At 40.6% G+C, this 26,733-nt stretch overlaps 1 protein-coding gene across 3 annotated transcripts in view; it reads left to right on the top strand.

The window, feature by feature from the left end:
• PELI1 (pellino E3 ubiquitin protein ligase 1) overlaps positions 1 to 26,733 on the top strand; it is a 46,964-nt gene that overhangs the window by 10,589 nt on the left and 9,642 nt on the right. For 2 of the 3 annotated variants that reach the window (XM_075147616.1, XM_075147615.1), the window contains exon 2: positions 3,059 to 3,223. The exons of the other annotated variant lie outside the window; for it this stretch is intronic. In XM_075147616.1, the coding sequence (XP_075003717.1) occupies positions 3,169 to 3,223 (55 nt within the window). In that variant the 5' untranslated portion in view covers positions 3,059 to 3,168. The remainder of the gene's footprint in view (positions 1 to 3,058; positions 3,224 to 26,733) is intronic. 3 annotated transcript variants of the gene reach the window in all.

Genomic DNA, 26,733 nt, shown 5'->3' with positions numbered 1-26,733 from the left:
TCCCTGCAGGAATTTGGGGAAGGATCTTGACAGTCTTTATTTGTGTGGCTAGGAACTGTTTATGTGAGTGAGAGCTGTAGATCAGACGTCTCTGCAGTGGCCAAACTCTCCATTTATAGAAGCTAAATGAGCACACTGCATTATTTGTGAACTCCTGTCTTTAATACTGACTGGTATGCTGTGACTAAGGATAGTGTTATAATCAGAGTCCATCAACTGTTTTTCAAGAAACTTGAACTTTATAAAAACCTGAGATGGGAAAAAACTGTTACCATCAGCTAAACATACCAAAAACTGTGAACTTTCATTTTGCAGTGCTTGTACGCTGTGTGAATAGAAGTCTGCCCGTAAGACCTTGGACTCTTCAGAAACAAAAAAGGGAAGAGGTAGGGGAGAGAAACAGAGCGCAAGTAGGAGTTACGGTAGGTAGACAAAGAGAGGAAGGAAATAACTGAGGCAGAGAATAGGGTATAGTGCAAAACAGCCAACCAGCATTCATAACGCTACAGTCGTCAGGTCTGCTGATCCCTGCCTGACAGCTGTGTCTGCTGGCCTCATATTTTGGCTGTTCATCTTTTATTTTCAACCCTCAGGGCCAAGTAGCTGTGCATAAACATGGCTTCTGGCCAGGTAGCTCATACCCCTCAGAGTAGAGCAGGATTCCCTTCCATTGTGCTGGTGTGGAAGAGCATGGCACTCAGTGGAGCCTAGTTTTTCCCCCTCTGCCTCTTTTACTCCTACTGAGCCTCCTTTTATTAAATGACAGTCTGTTTTCGTTTCTGCTTTGCAACTTCACCTTCTGCTAGTGTTGCGGGAGTAAAGTTGCTCAGCTCTTTAAAGGCATGCCTCTAAGTGGGGGATAGAGGTGTCTCTTGATACAGAGACACTTAAAATCCCAAGGAGTTCTACTCTCGCTAGTAATAGTCATTATTGTAATTAAAGTATGTGGGAATTCCTGGTTAGTCTTCATTGTAGGCTTAACCGTGGCACTGTTTTTTGTTAGGCCTAACTCTTATGCCAAAGGATTGAGCATGGTTTTAAGTTTAACTTCAGTTGTCCAGTCCTCAGCCGTAGTTTACAGTTCAGACTCTACTCTGTCTTAAGTATAGTGATTAGTCTTCAGAAGCATCACTTCAGCTTTGACAATCTTCACATACTATCCCACAGTCTTCAGAGACTGTATTTTCTGCCCTCCTCCTGTCTTCTCATTGCAACTTAGCCCGTATGTGCTGGAGTCTGTGTTGGGGCCTGTTCAATTTCTGCAGTTTACCTTTGCCAAGCAGTGCTAGAAGATGCTTTCCCAGCATGCAACCAGATGACCAATTTGGAAGCATTATTGGTAGAAGAGTTTTTGCAACTGGACCCTAAGATGTGTTAATGTTAGTATACCCCAAGTTTTATTGTAGCAACTGGTTATAGAAGTAAGTTGCGTTAATGTTAGCAGACAAACTGTGCCTCATTTTTGCCTCCTAAAAGTGTTTTGGTAATTTTTATCTTGGTATCGTTCCTCATAAGAGGAATTGGTGCTACATCATGCTGCAGAACTGAGTAGGCTAAGGGTGTTTGTCCTCCTTTTGTTTCTCGAGTTGTCCCAAGTCCTAGACCCCCAAGCATAGCAAAAACTGTAATAGAAAAATTGTCCTATGGAGAAATGTGCAGGAAGTGACTAAGCCTGATGAAGACAGAATAAAGGGTTGTTGCAAGTCTGCTTTTGTAACTGAAACAGAATTTGAAATTTTTTAGTTTATTGCTGTTCCTGTGCTTGTTTTCAAGCTTAATTTTCAAACATCCTTCGTATAAGCTTAGTATTAACTCAATATGCATGCTAATAAGATTATTGCTGTACTAAGCTGTCTTTTGCTGATGAATGTAGCTTTTGTTACCTAAAGGAACAAAGTAAGTTGAATAAAAGAGCAAGTATAAAGAAAACAAAAATTAGCTCCAAGGTTAAGAATAGAAGTGGTTATGTTCCCCTGTTTTTCAAGATTAAACACAGCTTTTAAGTGCTGCTCAGGAACAAACCCTGTTTCCTGTCATCTCACCATTAATTAGTCCATGCATTTAAAAAACCATAATTTTGCTCTTTTTCTGGAAATGAACAGAAAGTCCACTATAGGAAAGGTGGTCCCAGCTCTCCGTTCCTGTCCTGTGTTCAGATGCACGTGTGGAACCTAGAAAGTCCAGTTGAGGAACAGATTGGGGTGTGAATCTCTGGACGCCATGGTTGTGCAAAAACCTTATGTCATCTAAAGGCAGGGCAGCAGGCAGGGCCGCTGCTTTTGCAGGCAGTGGTATTTTATTGCTGCCTTAAAATGTGCTCCTGCTATATGTTAGTGGTAACAACTAAGCGCAGGCATTCCTGCAGGTCGTGAGAATAGGTGATAAATAATAGTTCTGTGATGGAGTGCTTCTGTCTTTGCATGCGAAGCTCATACCTCTGCACTAGTGGCCAGGTTTGCCAGTGAATAGAATAATTTATTTTGGAAGGGAACTCTGGAGATCATCTGGTCCACCTCCCCCTACTCAAAGTAGTTTGAAGTTAAAGCCAGCTCTTTCATCCCTTTCTTTTGCACAGTCTTGAACAGCATACAGCCAGGGTGTCTGCTGACAATACTTGTCTAATGCTTACCTGCAACTGTCAATCTTCTGTAAATGTAAAACTTAGACTTATCCAGTATAATTCCAGAACATGTTCTTAAATTTCAGTAAATCTTGAGCATGCTGAAACCAACTGACTGGTAACTGAACTCCTTGAATAATTTTGAACAACTGAGTATTTGAGTTGCTCTGCGTTAGGAATACTGATTGGACAGAAGAGTATATGCTGTGTTCAAAGACATGTTATTCGTGCTTTTCTCAAAATGCATTTATTCCAATAGACACTGAACCAACATTGATAAACCTCTATGAAACCATTCTTTACAGTCGCTGTGAGCAACAGGTAGACTTCCTACCTCTGCCTCTCCCAGCTGACAGTTCTCAATTGGTGTTGCTAGCCGTTTGGTGCTAATGTGGATGGGGCTTAACCATATGGTCTCGCTCTCGCTTTCTCTCGCAGTGTTGAAAAATGTTGTCCTGTCTGCACTAGCAGCTAACTGATCTGAACCCATTGTTGACAGCCATCATCATCAACAGGTCATTTTCCCTCTGCGAGCGTGGCTTTTGATTATGTATCGTAAATCCAAGTGGAAGTGCGGTTACAATCTTGCGGTTCTTGGACATGGTGAGTTTACATCTACACAGTTGCTCTAAGGAACAAACTTTTCTACTTGCACCAGAAATTCTTCTCTAGATGAAAAATTTGAAGAGAAAATTCAGTAACTACTTCTAGAATTCCCTTAAAATAGACCTTTTATTTACCTCTTTAAGATTTTGATTGAGATTAGTTGCTAGAAGTACAAGTGTAGAACAACAGAAACTATTAGTATTGTCTTGCTGTTACCATCCATAATGGTATTTGTTCTCTAAACATTGTCTTTTTTTAAAGTAAGTGGAGAGGGAATGCTTTAAGTTGTTCATTGGACAGCATCTCTCTACAGTAACCACCCCCAACTTTTATAAAACTGCAGATGATTATATTAGAGGGATGCCTCCTAAGCTGTACCAAATTGTACTTTCTCATGCCCTAATGTTGGATTTCTACTGAAGGTTGTTTCCAGAGGCTCTGAGCTGATACAATTTTCACTGCCTGCGGAGAGCGATGCCTTCTCCCTCTCATCCCCCTGGCCTGTGCGCGCACACAGCCTCTCTCCCCAGATCCGAGTTGTGCGGCCCTGCGCCCTTCTTTTTTCCAGACCTGCTGACCAGAGTTTTTCTACGAGCTGACTTTTCTCACTAACTCGAGAGAAACAAATCTAATCGCAGGAGTTTTCTAAGAGGTCCAGGGAGCTTTGTCTTAAGTTTTGTCATTAGACTGACTATATACCCTTCTGATGTGGTAGGCTTAAAATTCTTGCATTGCTTTCCATAGCTTTGTCTGTGAATGTATCTGTGGCTTGTTCTGTTGCCTTAGCCCTCTGGTTTGAGGACAACAGCTGCTGCCTCCCCTCGCTATTGCTTGCACCAAAGTAATAATGTGGCGTTGTGAGAACATCAACTTTTCCTTGCTTGGGCCAGCTTTCATACCAAATTAATGCGAGTGAAATTGAGAGTACAACCTCAAATACAATGGGTGTGATTAATAGTGAGAAGACTTTTGGCGTATCAGTTTGAAAATGTTTACAGTCGTCTTTACATCTTGGGGGATTGGCACAAATAGACATGAGATACTAATGATAATAATGTTTTTCATGATCAAAGGTATCAGTACTTCAATGGCTGCTATTTTTGTTTCAACTGCCAAAGTCCTAAAACTGGTTATAAGCAGTCAGTATTGGTAGTTAACAGCCCAAAACATTTTAAGTATAGAAAACTCCACTTCATTATTTATTTCAGGTGAGTCTGACTTCATGCTGCATATTTCTTTTAGTTTCTGATCAGCTGTATATTCCACTGTGCCTCTCTGTTTTCTGTCAAGTTTCTATCATGAGTGAATGTTATTTCCGAATTACTTAACTCTGTCAGTGCATTTCAAGGTGAAGCTCAACAGATAGTACAGTATGGTCTAGAGCTTTAATAGTAGTATAGCTGTTCGAGCTTTGTTTTCCAGAGTCTCATCTGTTAAGTTGTTTCTATCTAATGAAATATAGTGGGTCAGAGAGGACTTACCGTGTTCAAGTACTTGCGTATAAGCCAAAATACTTGCAACAAACTCTTAGCAAGAATGTCATTCCTTAAGAGTTGTGGAACACGGTTGAAGCTGGTGGCTTGAGAAGCTGGAGGCTACCTGGCATTTGAGTGCTTCATCTCTTCAGACAAACAGTACACAACTTAAATACTATAACTGACATTGAGCATTGTCTCTGACGGCACTGTAATTACTCTGAATGTCTGGGGCTTATCCAAAATCAGCGTGGTGAATTAAATTACATGTCCAGCCCAGATCTGCTCTAGTACAGTCTTGCTTAGGTAGGCTGATAGCGATCTTGCTTACGCTGGTTAATGCAGTTGGCTTCAATGCAGTTGAATCCTTACTTGCACCTGCATAGGCTCAGGTATCAGGTTTGGCGAGGTGACCTGGTAGATGAACAAAAACAGAATTTGGACTTTAGTTTCTTTTCCTTGCTAAGTATGCTTTTAATTTTTTTTTTGCATAGTACGCCTAGAAACAAAGCCCTGCTGCTCGATACAATTGATCATCTGTTAAACAGATGAGCAACAAACCTCAGTTTTATTTTTGTGAAACACTGTGAAGGCTTAATATAATAATAAAAAGAGAGAACTCGGTCTGTTGCTACATTATTGTGCCAGGAAATAATCCTTCCTCCCTGACCAGTTCTTTAGCTGTTCCAGCCATGGTATGATGTAGTTTTATTTTTTTAACAATGGCTTTATTTAGATTATCCTTCTAACTAATGGTTTTGGCATGCTTTAAAAACATTTAAGCAAGAGGATCTTGTTGCAGTATTCCAATCTGGACTAAACTTATAGGACGCAAGTTGCTGGGTTATTGTTTTTTTTTTTTTAATTTAATTAGAGATTCTTCATTTGTGCCACAGTAAAAACCATCTTTGGAGCATGTTGAGTTTGCAAGCAGTTATCCAAAAGGCTGAAGTTTTGTCAAAGGATGCAGTCTTCTGTACGCTGGAGCTGTTTTAGATTACTCTGTGCATTTCTGGTCAGAAAGAGATTCTATGTTGCTTCCGATTAACAAGAAAGCTTTTCTTATGATCTTTGATTTCAGTTGGCTGCCACTTCACTGGGAGTTTCAATTGTAATATTTCAATGCCCTTTTGTGTTAGGTCTTCTGCTATCTTTGCTTAATTTTTGTATTCTGGACCTTTATTTTTGCAGGTAAATACAAGTCTTGCTGCTTCAGTGTATACAACTATAGTGGTATTGTTTTGGGAGTGGGGATTGCAGCCTTTCTTTTTCTTTTTATCCAATTTTTATGTTTTAGGTAGACTTCTATATCAAAAGTTAAGGAATAAGCACCATGCTGTAACTTTGAGAAACACAGATATTTAAATCTGTTAATAAAAAACTGGTAACTAACATGTGAGGGTGTTGGGACGGGAATCACATTTATTGTGATTGTACTAACCTTTTCATTTTGCTGAGTGAGGGAGGGTGACCTGAAAAGACAGGTCTGGATATAAAAAGAAGCCCAGTAATTCCTAAACTTGCACTCTTTAATGTTAGGCTCAGTCCTGTTCTTAAAAGAAGGAGCTAGGACAAGTAAAACACACAGTTACTCCCACAGTTGGACTTACGCAAATCCCAATCCAGCAAATACAAGCATGCTTGGTTTTAATACCAGAAGCAATAAAAAATAGCTCTCCATCGCAAAATTAGGAATGTACAGTTATTCCCAGAAGTGGCGCTTTGCTCCACAGGCGCTGAGCTCTAACTCACGGTTCTTGTCGGGCGAGTTTCAGGACTGAAGCTTTGTATCAACAGTTGTGCTCCTGCATTTTGGTTATGATGTTTGTATCCTTCTCTTAAGTAATTTAAAAAAAAAAAATTATTTCTAATATGAGATAGATACTGTAACTTTGTTAGATTTTAAATATAATGAAAATTGTATAGCTGTATATCTAATGTTACTGATACAGGCTCTTTCCCACCATCTTATTAAACTATACTTTCAAAATAAAAAACTTAGGTCACAGATTGGTTTTAAAGTGAAGACTTTTTTTAGAAGATAGATTTTTTGTATTTGCCTGTTTTTATTGTTGTTTTTTAAATTTTTCTGCAATTAAAATGAAGTACCTCCCTTCTAACAAGGAAAAAAAGCCTCAGCTTGGAAGTGGTTACTAAAAGAAAAATGCTTCACCTCAGAAACTAATAAAATTATTGGAGCTGATAAACTCCTCATTATGTTGGTTTGGTAACGTTCTGTAGTGTTGATAGCATTTCAGAGTTGTTTGGTGCTGCTGACCTTGCATCTTTTTGTCCTAGTAGTCACGTTTACAGACAAGGAGTAAGTATTACAAAAGAGAGGCTAGAGGAGGGCGAGCTTGTGACAGTGTTGTATTTATTTGTATAGTTTGGAGTTTATTTTGGGGACATGTAATTCACACACTTCCATCAGTGAAATGCTAAAAGTACAGAATGACTTCAAAGTTTTAGAGAGTTTAAGTACAACAGTGGCTGCGAAGCCAGAGAAAGTCTTTTCTTTCCTTTATGTTTAGAAAATATATATTACTTCTACAGCTGGTGTTGAAGTTGCTGAAGTGAGACTGAGCATGCTTGCAAATTTGTTTTCGAAATTCTAAATAAAATATCTGCCCCTGAGTTGCATTGAGGCAATACATGCTGCTAAAGGCAGCAACTTGCCAATTAGTTGTCTCAGCTGATCAGCCTGACAAACTTGTGGCCTCTGTCCCACTCGCCCAATGCTTCATAAACTTCTTCTGGTTGTTTAGTGTCAAATTGGCTATGCTGACTTTGCCATATTGGTAGTTCTTTAGTTTATTTAGTATGTCTGGTTTATAGTTAATTACTTGAATGGGCTTCCTTAAATGTTTTTTTTTTTTTTTTACTTTGAATTTGGATTGGTCCAGGAGCTTGAATGTGGTCAGACATCTCTGCTGAGTCTGGGTAGTAACTTCTTAACGTGTGCCGACTTGGTTGCCTATGACTGTTCGTACCCTCTGTATTGTGTTCTTCTGCTCCGCAAATGGATGATGTGAGACATCCTTAAGCAGGAGGGTAACTAATGACAAGCAGCAAATTGAATGTGAGCAGGACTTCTACAAACCTTTATGAATGCGTGTGAACGAGGCACCACTGTGCTCAGTATGAGCAGCTGTTAGTAATTTGAAGAAATGTTCATAAACAATGTCAGTCCTCAGAGGGCCGGTCTACCCCTAAAAACTTGCAAAGATTACTTCTGAAGAGCCAGATTTCTTGGAATGAATCAGTCTGCACTGAACGGCTGACTAAAAAAGGGCAAGTGAAACAGCTCCTCCATACTAGATTATTACTGTTAACTTTGCTGTACTAGAAAAACAGGACTTAAGGTTTCTGTGGTGTGCAGAGGTGCACTTGAAGATAGCCAAACAGTAGTCTATTGGTAGCCTGTACGGGTATCTGGAGTGCACACCGTGGGTTAAAGTGGAGGCTTCTCTCAAGCCTTTTCTCAAGATTCAGGAAGGAAGAAGTCTGTATTATATTAACCACTCACTTTGGTTAATAAATAAGAGCACGCTTTAAATCATGTGAAATTGATTTCAAAACTGTGTAAAGTACTACTGCGTTCTGAATTGTCCGGTAGTGTTTAAAAATTACCTAGTCGTGGTGCTGTCAAAACTGTGACTTTTTGTGGCTATATGCTCTTTTCGGTATATTTGCCCAACGGTGTTTCCTATTTCCTGAATGGAAAAATTTTTCTTTGAGAGAAAATGAGTTAATTCTTTACTGCTTAAAGCCTGTACCTGCATACAGGTACAAAGTGCAAAGCCAAGGTAATTGCTAGAAGTGAGTTTGTAAGTGTTAAGATACTTTTGCATTTATCTTTGCATGTCAGAGAAATGCCTGAAATGGGAAAGAAATGTAGATTTTCTTTCATGGATGTGCTAATTCAAATCTAGCCCAATCTGTAACTGCTCAACAGCTGCTCAACTGTTGGATTGGGGCTTCTTCAGGTAACTTTGAAATATGAGCTGGTATCTACAGAGAACCAGAGTCCTAGCCAGGATACAGCTTTAAGCATGTGTTTTTTCAGAAGAAATTATTGAGCTTATTTTGCTTGAGAACATTATGTGGGAAATAAGTAAACTTGCATTGGATGATGAGAAATACACTGAACTGGTGTCCCCAAACCTCAATTTTAGGAATCTTAACCGATTTCCAGGCCAAATCTTGAAGATTTGTAGTCACACAGAATTCCTTTGAGTTTGGTGGACCAAGGAAGAACATAACTTTTTTTTTGTCTTCAGGAGCACTCTCCTCACTGGTAGAATTACTAAGAGTCCAATTGCGGTCTTGCTGATGTAATTTCAGTAGGGTTAGTGATGTGACTTAACATCATTGAAAATGCGAGGGCAGTCCATGAAACTACCAGCTGAACATTTTAACGTTGCCTAGCAATGGGTGCACACTTCGATTATTGCTGGAAAAGTGGTCTGCCACAGTGACCGTCAGTATCCCTGTACTCTACCAATTTAAAATTACTTTTATCTTCATCTGCTAGATTTTTGTCTGATTTTTCTTTCCTCAGTTGACATACTCTGAGAGGACAAAAAGCAATACAGATTGTGGAGGGCATGGCTGTTTTAAAAAACAAACATGCCGTTATCTTGGTGCAAAAATACCTTTTGGTGTTTTTCAAAAACGTATCTTATGACCCACACTTGAAAATATTTTTCCAGAGTTCTTCTGGTTGTAACTGAAGACTATACTAACTTAAAGTTGCCATATTCAGATAGATATCTTCTCTTATCCGAAGGTAACATTTTTCTGTATACATAGCAAATTGAAAACTTGAAACTAGTGACACCTTGAAAACTTCCAACTGTAAGTCAAATGTTAAACATAATGATTTCCTTAGCTCTTAATTAAAATTGGACCATATGGTCAGACCAAAGTCCCTTGGGTCCCTATAGAAGTAGTACAGCTCCATCTCCATGGGTGAGGTATTCTACCCTTGGCTTTTTTTGGTGATAATATATTTGGCACAATAATGCCAGATGTCATATGTGACAAGAACCAAGAGTACCTACCAGCTCTCTCCTTGTACCTGTAAACAAGAAACTGGATTCCTGTCTCAACCGAGGGGTAAAATTTAGGGATGGCATCCCTAGCACTGAATTCTTACTGCTCTTTGGGAATGACCTTTTTGTTGTTAGGTGTTAGTGCCCGCATAGAGGTAAAGGAAAAGTGCAACTGCCTATTTATTTTTATAAGTAGCAGACCTCTTATCCAAATTGGATTAGAAGTGTAGGAAGTAAAAGTATTGTTCCTCTCTAGGTATGCTAAATCAGGCATTGCCCATGGGATTATAAAGGAAAGAAAAAGATATAATTGAATAGCATGGGATTTTCTTCTCTGAGCAGTAACAAACTGGGAACAGGTAGGTGATCTAACATGAGGAGGTGGAGGAGATATTTGAACTTTGTCCTGTTTGAATTGCTGGCTGTAGGAGGAGATTAATGTGGAAACTTAAGTGTGCAAAAAGTTAGTTTTGTGTTTATGTATAAATACAAATTGTATTAGCGTAAAAGCTGGTTCATCTTACTCATTAAGAGACAGCTTTTAATGTATCTGGAGATATTCAGTATACCTCTGTTAGAAACCTTTTGCATATGCAAAGTAATCAATTCTTGTTCTCTTGGATTGTTGCCTAAAGTAACCTTTGTTCGTACCTGAGCTCATACAACACTATTTAAAATATTCCTAAAAAGACACGCTTGAATGTCAGAAATACAGGGAACTGAGGTACCGAACCAGCCATTTATGTATAGGGCTGTAATATATCCTCTCAGACCACTGTAAAAACCTGACACTTGGCTTGCAGAGAGTAGGCAGACCTCTGACAGCTATCCAGAGGTATGTAGGTCATATGCTTTTATATGAAATGCTGGAGGTGATATGTTTAGAAAGGGCCAGTTTTTGTACCTTATATAAAGACTGTCCAAAGTTTGAAGTTAGGGAGGAGGAGTATAGTAAGATGGTACATTTATTAGCACTGATTTACAAAATACTCAGGTATGAACTACAGACTTGGGACATTCACTTTCAGAGGTGAGGAGAGCAGTGTGGAGGTTATCCAGCACTTTTTTTTACTGGAACTGCAGATGAACTATAGTCGAAATGGTGAGTGTCAAGAGCGTAATAACAGTGTAGTGAGGAATTTAGGATAAAGCAGAGGGAAACTCTTATCAGATAAACTTGGCTTTTGCGCTTGTCGTGGTTTAACCCCAGTTGGCAACCAGGCACCACACAGCCTCTCGCTCACCCTCCCTCCGCCCTAGAGGGACAAGGGAGAGAACTGGAAGGGCAAAAGTAAGAAAACTCATGGGTTGAGATAAGAACAGTTTAATAATTGAAATAAAATAATAATAATTATAATAAATTGCAATGAAGAGGAAAACAACAACAACAAAAAAACCAAAACCCAGGAGAAATAAGCGATGCAAATGCTCACCACCCGCTGACTGATGCCCAGCCAGTCCCCGAGCAGCGATCACTGCTCCTCGGCCAACTCCTCCCAGTTTATATACTGAGCATGATGTCACATGGTATGGAATATCCCTTTGGTGAGTTTGAGTCGGCTGTCCTGGCTGTGCTCCCTCCCAGCTTGTTGTGCACCTCCTTGCTGGCAGAGCATGGGAAGCTGAAAAGTCCTTGACTTCATAGAAGCACTGATTAGCAACAACTAAAACATCAGTGTGTTATCACATTATTCTCATGCTAAATCTAAAACACAGCACTATACCAGCTACTAGGAGGAAAATGAACTCTATCCCAGCACTTCACGACCTGAGTGAAAAGGTACTTGCCTTATTTTAAGATACCTATTTGTGTGATATGGGAGTTGAATAGAAACTGTACTGAACAGTTTTTAAAATTTGTCCCTCTTAAGATTTTTTCCCCCCCCCCCTAGAATGTGAGTGTGGGGAGCCAGCCTGTTATAGCTGAATTTTTATAACTGAATACTTTTTCTGTCCTTTTTTTGCTAATCTATGTGAAATGTTTTTCATCACTGAAAGTAAAGCAAAGATGTGTTAATACTTCTAGCGACTGTCTGTCTTAACTTTCTCTGAAGAAGTCCATGTTCAAATGATCTAGCTTTGTGGGAATGAAAACTTTCAGGTAATGCAGGTTCAGCTAGTTCTGCTAGAAGGTACCTTAAATGTTTTGCAAGCAGGAAGACTACGTCTTGGAAATGAATTCAAATTGGGCCTCCCTTTCTTTATTTAGGAGAAACCGTAATACCTGAAGCTCAGCAAATCTGAGTTCTGCTGTTCAAAGACTGCAGAACTACAGCTAAAAACTTCTTTGAGGAAGTGCTTGTGCATAGCCTGGGTTAATTGAACTTGCAGATACTGTATTTGGCTTGCAGAGTTTTCAAGATCCAGAAATGTTCCTAGAGAACTTAAAAAAAAAAAAAAATCTTTCACAATAGCTGTTTCCAGGTACCTGGGAAACTCAAGTTGACTGGCTTGGAAAGAAGCCTGGTGCAACTACATCTGCGTGTTTCTGACTTACAGACAGCTTACATCAGTTTGACCTTTTGGGAAATGAATGTGTCTTCTTCAGAATGATGCCTTACCTATCATCCTTTCAGCCTTTGATTTTTAGGAATCCAGCGTGTCTGATGCTTCAGGCCGTTCTTGATCAGCCAGGTTAAGGACCATCTTAAGAACAGCTCAATTCCCGCATGTCTTACTTGGGCAATGATCGCTGTGAATAGAGTTCTGTAGTGTCAGTGCTGAACTGCTTATTGGGACACATTTCTCTTGTGAAGTTGTTGTAAAACACAGGTTATGCCATGGGTCTCATCCTTTCAAGTGTTTAATCAGCCCAAACAATCTTTGGTGTGGCTACAGCAAGCTCCCTGCAGTAATTTTTGTCAATTGTTTTATTTTAAGCAAATGTTGAATCAAACTGTCATAGGAAGGCTGTGAACAAACACGAAGCTCAAGACTGGTCTGCAAGACTGCTTGTCACCTGCAGTTCTCCAGCATTTGGTACGCCTTTCCTAGTTCCTGAGGGAATGCGCGTCCTCGGAGGCTGTTTCATCCTTAAAGCTCCCTGTCTCTTGCAGTAATAGCTCAATATCTGGGAAGCCAACTCCTGCTTGGAGCAGGAGGTTGGACTAAATGACCTCCTGAATTATCCTGTGATTCTGTGAAGTCCCTTATGAGGAAAGGAGTTGACGCAGCCTCTTGGAAACATAAGCACATAGAAATCAGTCATCCTGCTGTCCTGTAGGTATTTCTTTATTCCTGCCTGAAATTCCTTCAGCTCATAGTAAGGTTAACTATGAAATATGTTCTCGGCGCAAGGATCAGGAATGTTGCGTGCACTTTTCTTAATGGGATCTCTCCCCTATAGGAAGTTGAAAGTGCTGAATTGGTACAGTGCTAAAAGCCACGTGTGCCTACTAAAGCAGAGATCAAACTGAAGACAGAGGGACAATTGTTTTTCAATCTGCAGGATGGGATATGCATTAATGGTAGTATGCTTGTCCTTGGGTAGAGGAAGGCCTGAAGAGCAGGCACACAAAGATCTAAGCGTGGAATAGGACTTCATAAGAAATGCTCATCAGGTTTGTCTGATGGCAAAGGATGACTCGTGTCATGGGAAATGCCTCTCTGCAGCGTGATGATTTGTTGCCTCTCTGTAACTAGGCTACTGCAGCTTCAGCGACGAATTGCTCCACAGTTGCCTAAGGATCACCATGGTTGTTGGATGACAGGCATTTTAGAGTTGGCAAATCCCTTTGAAGGAGAATTTGCTGTGCCTTAAGAACTTGAGAGTCTACTTAGATCTCTTTTACTCAGCTGTCCTGCAAATCTAATTAGCCTCTTTCACCCCTTCCAGAAGTGGTCAGTGTGGAAAAGTTCATGAAGTACCATCTACCCTTCATGTTGCAGCAACTTGAGATGCAGCAAAGCGTTCTCTGAAAGCTGTAGCTGTAACAATGGACCTTTGTTTGCTCGGCCCTTACAAGAATTTTCTTACTTCTTGCCACAAGGCACCACACAGTAGTGCAGGGGATTAGGTCATTTCCTTCCCTCCTCCTCTTCCTGCAGATTATTTGATTAACATTTCTATTGTATACTCTAATTAGCATGTTCTTGGCTTCAGGCTGCTTTTCCCCCCCGTAATCTCCTTAAAACACTGTAGTATGACTTTATTAACTGTATAACATGGGAACTCCTTGCACAGAGATTGCATGTGACATAACACAATGAAAGATTAATGGGGCTGGTAAGTCAGTAATCTTCCCTCCTTTCTTCTTCCCCCGTGCACCTGGGGTTAAACTTCTGGGAACCCCCTAACAGCATTCACACTTTCCAACGCATGAAATATTTGTCTTTTTTGGGTATCGTTGCCTTTGATCAGAGTTCAGCCACTGACTTTGTGGGAAGCAGAGTTAAGGTGGTGTATAGTGCATGTTCAGCCTTCGGTACTGAGTGTACAAATACACTGCCCCTTGGGACCATTACAGATCCTATTCCTCTGCGTTTTTGCTCCCTTTTCTCAGGGTTTCTTCCTTCGGTCACCTTTCCTCTGTACCCTGTGTGCGGCAATTTCAAGCACTTACCCTGTGTGGGGTTTTTATTCCACTCCCTGCCTGATTTTTAAATGTAACTATCAACAGAGACATGTTTAAAATGTCCATCTTGAAATTTAGCAGTAATATACTGGTCAGGTTAAATCGAGGATGAAGAGTTTGCCACTCGGGCTTCTTGGCTGTCTGCATGCTAGGGGATATAGCATTGCCCTTTGCCCGTATCTGCAAGGCTGTCTTTTTAACTGACATAGCTAGAAATGCATTCCTCTTCAAAGCTCATTTTGAATGTCATGTGAAATCACGTAATTATATCAAACTGTACAGCATCTGCTTGTGAGTCAGATAGAAGAACACGACGATACAGCCCTTTATTTCCTTAACAATTTCAAGGAAAGAACCTCCCCTGCAGTTAAGCATCACTTCATGAAATTAGCAGTGATATCTTGGGCTACAGATTTCGTTGTTTCAGTCTGGCATGGTCGGCAGCATCTCCGCTCCAGGGGAAGTCAGATAGCTTGCCTAGCGACAGCATGCTTGAGGCATTTGCCTCCAGTCCTGAAGGCAGAGCATGGTTCTTGTGCGGAGTGGAAATCATTAAACCCTCCTCTTAATAAAAGTGGGGGACGATGCTGACACAAGAACAGATGAGTAGAGCATGGCTGTGAGTAAACATGGGCAGGGAAACAAAGTGTTTCGAACTCTGCAGGCAGAGGTTCAGAGGCAGCCATGTAGCGGTGCAGCTTGGGGCAAAATAAACCCCAAAACACCCTGCTTTAAGATGGGGCACGATTGGCTATGGAAAGGGGATTATGTGGTGCATTGGCCTGATAGCAGGAGACTGCGCTGCGGAATACTGTGGGTCACTAATACGAAGGAAGGTGGGATGTAGAGATAAGAATTGTTATCTGGGTTGGGCGGTAGAAGGCATTTCCACCTGCAGTTGCTGACTCTGTTGCTTCTTATGTGTCTGCAGCATGAAGTAATCCACAGGCTTATTAACCTGGACTGTGATAGTGGCATCCGTAAAATGAGAAAATAAAGGAGCTCTAGAAGCAAATTAGTCCTAAGTTCTGCTTTTCAGACTGAACACTTCTGAAACAGTGCAACTCAAGTGTTACGGCTTGTGTGAGAAACGTAATGCAACCTTGGTCATACCAATGTAACTTATCACTACAGTTAAATACCTGAACACAGAGCACCTTTTGTACTCTTGTTGCCAAATCTGTGTGTTAAGTGATACTAATACAGTCCTGATGGTGTTGGTTTCTTTTTTTTAATTTAAAAAAAAAAAAACAACACAACCAAACCCTTAGCCCTGATTAAAAAAGTATTAAAGCTGCTGACCTTGTATAGGCCAGGACAAAGTATAAAATACTTGAAGGTGATGGGGGAGGTGGGATTGAGTGACTCTTCCACCACAGTGCCATTTTCATGTTCTGCTAGTTACCAATGGAAAAGCCCCTGTTCATGTGCTAGTAGAGTGAGGCCATTGATTTTTGGCAGGGAGGAAGGCTCAACTTTAATCTCAAGATGTGGCTTGATGAGTCTCTGGCTTTACTGATGAGATTGATTCAGAAGGTTCCTATCCCCTCACTTGCATTGGTATAGTGGGTTTACAAAATAAACCCACAAACAGATTAGCAAAATTATTTGGGTTAAAATGGGGTTTGGGTGTTGTGTTTTGGTTTTCCCCTAAGCCCTTTACCAGTTTAGTAATCTGACAGCTGTGGTAATGACCATACAGCCTCAGATCAGTATTTGGTAGCATGTCCTTTTTGGTGGCCAGAAGAAGAGTGGGAACAAGGGAGCACCTGTACATCGATGTTTCTCTAAGCACTTCTCAGTGTTCAGCACTTGTGGCTCAATCACTTCTGTGGAGCAAAGCAGTATCTTTGTGCTTAGTAATCTATGGTAGGAGCGGAGGGGAAAAAAAAAAGTGTCTTTGAGCCTATGTAGAGTTTTATTATCCAGAATATCTTATGGCAAGGTGTTCTGCAGTTGAGTTTTTCAGATAGGTGACAAGATCCTGTAACAGGACAGCCTTACGGTATTACTTGGGGGGAGGTTGACCTGGAGTACAGCTCAAGGAGAGGTATGCATTCACCTTGTTCCCAGCAGTGAAGCTGACTTATGTGGAGTTGCAATTTATGCTGTGTTGTGGCGTTATGAACAAAAAGCTCGTTTGACAGTGCTTAGCTTTGAGTGCTGCTGAGTAATGTGCCTGCCCTTCCCGCCTTCAGTTCTACTGGTACGACTACACGGCCATGCCGTGAGCTGAACTGGGAAACGCATCCAGCTGAGAAACAACTGAGCGGGTAAACCAATTCTTAAAAACGTGGACAGATCAGGGAAACCAGTCCATAAAGTTGTGCTTGCAAAATTGAGGTGGCAAACTGAGGATGGAGCAGCAGAAACCAGAGCAATAGTCACCTGTAGAACTTGGAGATGTCAAATGTTGTCAGCCTGAGTACACGTTGCTTGAGCCAGGGTAACCGTGCACACCTTCTTGGCCCACTACAGCAGTGATGTAAAACTTGATGTAAAGGTTAAGCTACTGCGTCATATCATGCTTGCAGCAACCTTGGAGTATTTGCATGATCAATTTTAAGAGGCGGTAACTTGGAAGCTGTGGTAACTTGATCACCATTTTATGGCTCAGACATTGAAATGATCCCACCCACTGGCATGATGAAGTGATTTCAATGTTAGTGGAATAAGAAATGAGCTCAGAACCTGGTCTGGCATGTGCTGATTTGCCTTTCTAAACGTGCATCCTACAGGAATGAGCTGTTATAGTGTCGTTGGCCATGGGAGCCCAGTATGCGCAGGTGGTGTCTGCAGGTGTGTCGTGTGTCCAATTCTATAGCATTAGTGAAAACGGGGATAGCAATGCCTGAAGAGTTTCTGCTGGTTTAATTCTCACTGTATTAAGAAATCACGTTTTGTGTGGGAGGTGAGGAAAGCTAGCTGGGCTAATAAGTGATGATTAAAAAAAAAAAGAAAAAGAAGAAAGGTATAGCATGCATGGGTACAGTTATGTAAGAGAAGCAGAGAAGGAAATAGATGAGCTTTTCTCCGAGAACCTCATCCACAGAGCTGCCGGGGAATTGGGCTGCAGGATTGTTCTCAACACACCCTCCGCTTCCTTTTTTCCTTTTTGGGGCCAGAGATAGATGAATTTATGGAGTGGCGAGCGGGATGCAGGCTCTGACTCCAGCCAATGGTGCGTGGCACGGTGGTGTTTACCTAGCTTACGCAAGGCAGAGCCAGCCCCTTTTTAGTCAGAAGGCGCTACCCACCGCCTAAGTAAAGGCACACGGAGCAGAGGCACTCAGTCTGGCAGTTGCTGGGGGTTTAAAAAGAGTTGATGGATTTCGGCTGGTTTTAAACAAGATTGAAGGGGTGGTGGTTTTTTTTTTTCTTTTCTCCTGTGCAGAAATACTGAAAGGATAAAGAAAATACTGGTAAGTGCTCTGCATGCCATTGCTTTTCCCTTCTAGTGTGGTGGTGTTTCAGTCTCTTCTAAAAGCCTCCTCAGTTGCAGTGTTTTTTCAGTGAGAAGTTGAAAGATAGTTCAGTGATGTGGTCGAAAGGAAATCTGAGAACAGGCAGTGTGTCTGCGGGCTGCCCTTCCACCTAAAACAGGAAGAGACATTCCAAGTGCATAGTATAAAAAAATGTTTCTTGTTCTTAAGAAGTGTCAGTCTCTTCTCATTTTTAGGGTGCAGAGCAAGATGCCTTGAAACTGTCAGCGTTATCTAATAAAATCATACCAAGGGGAATTTCTCTTAGGGCTGTTAAGTATTTGTGCTGTCTAAACCAAAAAAAGGCTTTAAATGTAATCGTAACTCCTATTTTTGCAAGATAATATAGTATGCTATGTGAAAAGAGTTTAGTGTAATACAAACACCTATTTAGCTGATACTTTGGTACATAAACTGCCTCATCAGGAAGTCGGAGGCTCATAAAAAGCAAAATGGTAATGTTGAGATCTGTAGAACAAGAAGTCATTGTGGTTTTCTGCAAGCACAGGGTCCTCAGCTGTGTATTCTAGTTCAGGTGCATCAGACAGTATGCTGGGCTCAGTCATCAAAGCATAAAAAGCTCCATCTGTTTGCGTAATGGCCCTTTTAAAAATAAAATGCCTTTGTTTTGGTATAAACTCTTAATCTGTGTATGGAAGTTGTGCTTCTGTCACTGACTTGCAATGAAAGTTCCTTATTTTTAAGGTAATACTGTGTAATTTGTCTGAAGGCAGTAAAGAGGATAATTTTAAAGGATCCTGACTGCAAAGTTCTCTGTACCAGAACTGTACTTTTGCCACATTGTACCAGTTTTCTACAAAGTTTTTTGTCTTCCTGCTTCTACTTTAGAAGGCACTCGAATAGGTAGGATATGGATAGGTAGTGCTATGGCTGATGAAGACATAACGTTGTCCTAGCCTCTATTGTATCATTTTATGGCTTCATTCATTACAGCTTAAATAATCTTCATTCGATAATCTGAGTATGAAATCAGAACTACCCCTTTTTAACAAAACATACAGAGTTTGTAGTAACAGCCAAAGTGCAAGTACAGCCAAAAGGTCACGTAGAAAGCTGCAAATTAATCATCTTAAGTAGCTTGTGTGAATAACTTTCACAGGTAGCTCAGCTGATTGAGCTGCAAGTACAACCTGTAGCGTTTGGCCCTTGTGCTGCAGGGGTGGTCAACGGAGGAGCTTTACCTCGTGCGAGGTTGTGCTTCGTCACTGGTGTATCCGAAAGCTGACGTGGAGGACATGGGTGGTGAGGGAGTGTAGACCACATGTACACGTAGCAGTTGAACTGGTGAAGAACTTTTTCTCAGCTAATTAAGGTTATAGATAAAATTGCAGTGACGGCTTTAAAATAGACACCTTGTGCTAAAAGACAAATGTTTTCAGCTTCCCACACGCAGTCTGAATTACATCATTTATAACCTGTAGGAGGCTATCGTGGTTTCCTCAGGGGAGGATCAGCTGTTACTTTTTGTAACTGAAAAAAATGCTGGATTTTTTTTTTTTTCCAGGGGAATATTTTCAGAATTTATTTTTGCCAGTCTGTCAGAGTGGATCGTTAGCGGTTACATAAATCTTCCAGGTTTAATACGCCCGGCCACATTCTCATCCCAGCGACAGCAGTTCGGAATAACAGAACTGAAGTTAGCAGAGGTCTGATTGAAATCAGGCCCCTGTGCTTAGATGGTTTTTTCCATCTTCTGAGCAGGAATGCTATTTTTGAGTACTGTCATAAAGTACAGATTTTCATATAGGCACCTATAATAGAAGTCTTGTTCTAAAACACTTGCCTTGTTCATTGAACAAGGATGCTTGTCCTCATGGTGCTGTTCCTGACTTTCCGAAAATTGCTAAAAAACGCTCAGACTTGCTTCCGAGACTGAAACAGAACTTGAAGCAGGACACTATATGCCAACCCCACTAAAACTGCTGGTTTTTAGACTGGAAAAAGTTAGCTGTAGCCTTGGTGCAAAGCAGTAGGTTTGCTCTTGTGTATCAAGTTAATGCCCATTTGAAAGTGTCTACAGGCGACGTGCCTTTTTATTTTTTCTGTGCTGTGACTCTTCTATGACTTGTTTCCAGGATGACCAGCCCACTAATGGCAGATGTCCGTGGTAAAGATGCTTTCATTCTGTTTATGAGAATGAAAAACCCCTCTACTGAGATTTTACAGATGTTCTCAAGGCACAGCAGCAGATAGTTGTTTGCATTGTTTTATGCTTGGTGTCCTGTGCAGGAGAGACTGCTTGCTCATTTCAGAGCTTGGCCTTGTGGTCTTATTTTCAATGCTTTCATATCATAAAATGCTCTTGTGTGTATAGTGGATGACTAAGCTTATTCAGAGGTTATAAAAGAAAAGGCAAACAGGATAGACTAAGGAAAGAATAAGCCATACAAAAGCAAAAGGCTGACTGATTTTCCATACTCCCAAGGCTTAGTCTTTTTTTTTTTTTTTGGTGCTGAAAAACTCCCTTTTTTAGAAAGGAGAAGATTAATTATCCTTCCTTACAAAGGTGAAGTAGGGTTGCTGATCTAAAGTGACAATGTGATTTGAATACATAACAGCTGCATCGCTATACCTTTCCTGTGCATCTGTAGTGAAGGATGCAAGCTGTAGACAGAATTTGGCTAATCTTGAAAGTGGAATGTAAAACCTGCTGAACTTAAAATTCCAGGTCTGTGTGTGAAGGAAACGTGAGCTTGTTGTTTAAACTGGAAACTGGGAGAAGTGTGAAAACTATGGCTGATAAACGCATACTCTTCTGCATGCTCTTTTACCTAGGTGATCACTTCAGTAAAAACTATTTTAATAAAAGCTTTCAAAAAGATTGCTAGGAAAAAGTTAAAGGAGAATAACTTTTCAGTGGTGATTTAACCATCATGTATAAGAAAGTGATTTCTCAATCTTTCTCAGCTTTGAGAAACATAGTGATGCAAGGAGCTAATTCCTTGTTGCTCACACCAGTGTAGATCAGCAGTAACATCGCTGATATTGTCTGTGAAATCTGGCAACCTGTATTTGATGGGGACTCATAATCAAACAAGACGACAGTCTACTAGGAATTACTTTGGGTTTTTTTACTTCTCTCTCATTACTTTCTGCCTCTTCCTTCTTCCATGCTTGCAAATACCTTCATCTTGAGAGACTAGTATTCTGCACGGATCCTTTGTGTCTCACAGTGACTTTAACTTGGATATTCTGGTCCTTTAAATCTGGAAGTCAAGATTTTGCCTTTGAAGGGATGAGATGTAACGATAGAAGAGAATATGCAGCACTGAATTACTGTGCATGTGTTTAGAGGAGTTTAGTTTCTGATCTCGCAGCCGCAAGATTGCCTAGTGGAAACTGGAGTGCTAAAGAGCTTAAATGTGTAAATGGATGTTGGCAAACTTGGGTCCTACTTGTGTTTTGTCAGGGAACTGCACAATTCTTTGTTTGAAGAGCAGTACGGGGTTTTAAATCCAAATAAAGCTATAGACAATAATATGTAAATCTCAAGAGGATAAGGATAAAACTTTGTTTCATTGGTAATGGAGTTGCTCATAATTTATGTCTAACTGATCAAAAGTGCACCTAAGGTGCATATTTCAGTTGCTTGATAAAATTGTGTTGGGCTTCCTAAAATTAATTGTATTCCTAGAATAATTTAGGTTGGCAGGTTGTCGGTCCAGTCCCCCTACTCAAAGCGGGACTGGCCTGCCTTAGATCAGGTTGTTCTGGGCCACGTGCAGCTGAGGTTTGAATATCTCTGAGGATGGAGATCCCACAGCCTCTCTGGATTATTTTTTTCCGTAATAGCTAATAGGATTTTCTGTGTCGCGGCTTGTTTATTGCCTTTTGTCCCGTCACTGCATACCTGTGAGAAGGGCTGGATTATATTTTGTCCATATCCCCCCCTGATTTAACACAGAATTGCTGACGGAAGAGCTGGATATGAGAATTGCAAGGGTAGTAACTGGAGAACTACAAATAGCAAATTGTATAAAAACAAAAAGTCAGTAGACAGGCTGTCTTGTGCTTTATTTCTAAAAGCCAAAAAGAATCCAAACCTTAGAATATGTAGATACAGAACATAAAGAAGATAATGTTATAAAAATGGAAAAAAAATCCAATTTTTGCATCTGAATCAGCATATTTTTATTTTAATACACTCATTGACAGAGGACTTCTTTTTATACTGTGAAAGTGGTTTTTTTATGCAGTATTTTAGAAAAGGGCTAGTCTGGCACTAGCTACGGTTGCTAGCAGCCTATAATGCTGGCTCTGTGTTTAGAAAATGATGGTAATTTATTACAAAGAGACTTTTATTCTAGTATTTTTAGCTCACAGCCGAGTGTTTAATGAATCTCTGCTTGGGCTCATTGAATTTATGTTCTCCCCTCCCCCTGCCCCATTTTAACCATTAAGATACTGCTATTCTTGCTGCAATTCCAAAAGCTTACTTGGTCTACTAAATAGCGAACTTATTCAGAAGGTGCTATGCCTCAGTGCAAACAAGATCTGAAGACTTTCTGTAGAAGCCACCAAAGACTAGTTGTGTATGAGTCTCGTGATCAGAACAGGCAGCTGAATGATTGAGGATGGCTGGTAAGCTAAAGCTGGTAGTTCAAAACCAACCAAAATTCATTATATCTCTGGGTCCCCCACTGAAAATGGCATGTTCAGTGAAAGTGGACAGACTCTTAAACTCTTCATCTACTCTGAAGCATGGTTTGCTAGGTCTGCTAGAACAGCCTGCCCTCCAGATTCAGAGACTTAAGTGTTTGGATGTGACAGGGGAGAGTACAATGATACGGCTTTGCCTTCTACTTGAATGTAATCGGAAATCTGTGGCTTGCTTTCTGCCATAGCAATCTTTGCCTTCTGCGACTCAAGTGGATATTGAACAAGAAGGCTTTTAAGAAACTGGATTTCCATTCCTAAAACAAATTTAAAATACTTTTTCAGTTTAGATGTCATCTCTTTCCAGTCCCTCAAAACAGTTGCACATGACAGTATTGTGCAAGTTATCTTCCATGAGCTTTCTCCTGGCTCCGGTGGAACCAGTGTTAAGAATAAAAATGTATTATTGTTCATGAGTTCTTCCTGTTCCAGTTTCCTATTTTTCAGACTAAAAGGCGCTAACTGGTACCCATCGTGTTTTTGTGCTAACTGCAAATAGTTGTGCTCACCTTCTACCCAGTCAAGTAATGCCTTCCTGAAGCAGTTTTCTCTGTGTGCAAGTTGCTTTACTCACAAAATCTATTATATTTTATAATACAGGACTGTGCACAGGTAGGGGTTTTCAGGCTTCGGTCTCTTCTCTGTAGCAGAAGCAGAGATCTTGAGGTGAAAATTTGCTGCTACTAGTTCTATGATTTTGGAAGAAAGCAGGATGGGGTGGGATGTTATAATGAACACCTTATTCCTCACCAGCATGGAAGGGTCTTGGAGGAGTTTTGGAACAGTCGGTTGTTCAGAGCTTGCTTCAATGAAGCTTGCTCCACTGGTGGCCGGAGATGCTGTGCAAAGTTAATGGTCATTGCAAAAGCTAACTTGCACGTGTTTTGCTCAAGCAGTCAGTTGCTTAGTTGTATACTGGCACTATAAGGCCAAGTTGTCTTTTTAACATATTTAATTAGCCTTTCCTAACACTTTTAAGAAGTCTCTTGTAGTATTCTAGGAATAAAAACTGGACAGGTTATTCTGCAAGAGAAGGCTCATTATATAGGTTAGTGGATCCTTCCTCTGAACTCAAGAGCATTCCCTCCTGTAAGTTCTTAAATGCTTTATCCAGCTTTAAATGATCCGTAAGCCTGCTCTGTTTCAGGAGTGGAGATGTTATCCCATGGCCTACTAGACTCCTCTCCAGTGGGAGAACACTTGAGTTTTGTTTGCAGACATCAGCTTTCACTTGAACTAATCTTCAGGACCTCATTGGAAGAATATAATTAATCTTTGTTATTTCTGGGAACAAAATGAGTCTTCCTTTTGGGCACAGTGCATCAGGCAGATCATTCTGGGTGAGAAGTAGCATGTATGTTATGCTGTTTTTTTTTTTTTTAGGGGCTCTGAATTTTGTATGTGCTTGAGTTGAAGTTACTGGGTGTTAGTAGCTGTGAAAGTGATGTGTGCAGCTCATAAAGGTTCTGAGACATATTTAAAAAAATTAATTTCAAACATTCAAGCCATGCCTTTGAAAATGCAGGAACGAGCTGCTTTACTAATGGTCGCTCTAGGTTGCTAACTCTTGAACCTTCCTTAAGTCAAATAACAAGTGGGTTTCCATTATATGTGCTGGTCCCAAAATAAACTTGGCTGGATTTCTTTAAATGCAAAACAAAAAATGTGCAAGGGGGAGCTGAGCATTAGATGTTGGACACTTTCCCTTGTATTAAGATGTTCTGGTTAACTTCTTGCATTGCTGAAGTCTGTCACTTGGAACTGTGGGCCCCTTTTATGGTTTCTGCTCAGTTGTCTCCTAAGAGGAGGTTACTGGCCGCCTGTTCAGGTAACTCTTTAAAGTAGAGTCTCCTTTGACTGTTCATGTGTAATTACTTTCAGTGAGACTCAGAAGCTGACTGTGTGACTGGGAGATGTATTTTTTTAGCTTTCCATTAAATTGTTCACTTGAGTGAACAGAAGAGAAGTTACGCCAAACCTTGTCTTGTACTAATGGCAAAAGTTAAAGTTATTTTTAATGCTTGCCTTCCCACCTTCTCTAAGTGAATGGATTAGCTTTTTCAAACGCCATAGCATTGGGTGGATACAATTCACATCTTTTTTTTACCCTGTCATGTTATTTACTTGTCCTATGCTATTTCCCAATGGCCGGTGTTACAGATTTCGTAGCAGTATTTCTTCTGAGTTGTTAAATGCCAATTCAAAGGACAACCATTATGTGTTCTAGCAAAGAAATGTGAAGCATTGCATGTGAAATGCAGTGGCCAAGGTGAAATGAGTTGTATGTGGAGAAGTCTGAATTGCAGGGGAGAGACTGCTGAGGAGATCAATATTCAAGCAGAAAATAGGTTAATCATTTGGGAGGAGACTAAAACATTAGGAGCTGTTTTTAGAAGACAATATATAAGCAACTATAATGCAAGAAAATTTTAAATAAAGCAAAACAAGAAATGCTGAAGTTGATGGTAGAAGTACTTCATAGTTAGTATATATCCTTTTATCTATATACAGATAAATACTTAAGATTTATACTCACTTAAGTAGAAATACTTCAGAAAAGAGATGTGGCTAGAGAACCAAGTTCTTGGTTAAGCACCAAGAGCTAGGTAGTTTGTTATTAATGTCAGTAAACCACCCCTGCAGTGTCTTCAAAGGCACATGGTTTCAGAGAATTGCTGGTGTGGTGCTCCAAGGGGGGTGGTGATGCCAGGAGGCAAGGAAGACCCCAGATGGCCATAGCAACCGTGAAAATTGGGAACACAGTTAATGTTGTGGGGCTCCTTTTATCAAATGGGACAATCTCCGCTTCGATGTGTTACGGCTACTGGCATGATAGGAGTTTAAGATCACGTTTTCATATGATAAGTTTGCTTTAAATTCTTCATTTTAGAATTTTAAAGGGAAAACCTTGGGCCCCACCTACAACAGTACGTATCCTCACCATCCCAGTTAACTTACTGCTACACGTGGGTCAGCAATTCTAGAAATGCTTCTGAGCAAACTATACTGCTTTGCTCTCTCCTGTGCTGCTGTTGCTGTTCCTGTGTGGCATCAGTGTAAGGCACTTTCTGCACCAGCTAATTGATGGGTGCCATGAGGCTTGAAGAAGGATCGCTGCCTAGTGAAAATGCACGCTGCTTCCTATGCAACAAAAATACATTGGTGTAACTGTCGTGTAGATGGGACACAGACACTTCACAACAGTGTTGTGCAGATCAGGTTTATTACAACGCGCTCACGCATCTAGCAGTGGGTCAGGATACCGTTGTGATAATGTTACATGTGTGCTAACCACAAAGACAATCTTCAGTTAACTTATTATTCCAAGCACTATGAAACCCACAGTACCCAGGCTTGAGAGCAAAGGAGAAAAGATTTGGAAAATAATGAGAAATGAAAAGAAAAAAGAAAGGTTTCGGTTTAGCCTCCTGGATGTATTCTGCAGGCATCACAGCGAAAGTTTGGAGGACAGCAGGATGGCTTTGCATGTATTTGTGTGAAGCCCTCCCAAATACGTGGGATAGCATGAAGAAGGCAATGAAGGAGCATACTGAATTTTCAGATAGCTCTGTGAGCTGATTGCAGGTGGGGATCAACATATCTGTGCTGAATAAGAAATTGGTAGATGGAGAAGAGATGTTGAAGGCCAAGCTTCTCTGTGAAGGAGCAAAGACAACCGGGAGAGGGTAGAGATCAGGTCAGTAAAGGGCTTTTGCATCAGCTTCTGAACGAATGTGAGCAGGGTGTCAAGCACTGCCACATCCTTTTCTCTGTTGTTAGGAAAGAAGATGGGGTAGATAAAATCTGCATGATGACCTCTTTTCTGCTAATATTTATGATCTAGGTGAGGTAGAAGAAAATGGAGATACAGCATTGTAGTCGTGATAAAAGTTGATGACAGGATACAAGAAATGTTACGTGGGCCAAAATGTGTATTTGAACAGAAGGCAGAATTTTAACCATCAGTGCTAAAAAAAAAACTTAACAGCTTTTTGAGTTGGTATGAAAACTTACTTGGAAGAACCAGGGGAATGTTCTTGTTTCTGTTAAAGAAAGCGTCAAACAGGCTAGCATCAGCTTTATTCTTTATCGAGCAAGTGCTCTGTTGGGTAGGCTTTCTCTATAGGAAGGTCAGGGATGGGTTGGGTAGGTCAGAGGTGTCTGGAAATGTTACTAATGAGAAGCTGTAAAAAATACTAGTGTGAACTATTCCTCAAAGCAGAAGTGTGACGAAAAATTGCACTT

This window comes from Calonectris borealis, chromosome 3 (genome assembly GCF_964195595.1).
Source record: "Calonectris borealis chromosome 3, bCalBor7.hap1.2, whole genome shotgun sequence".
In the NCBI taxonomy this organism is placed as follows: domain Eukaryota; kingdom Metazoa; phylum Chordata; class Aves; order Procellariiformes; family Procellariidae; genus Calonectris; species Calonectris borealis.
The sequence above is the reverse complement of the archived record's forward strand: the minus strand, read 5'-3'. Positions and strand labels throughout refer to the sequence as shown.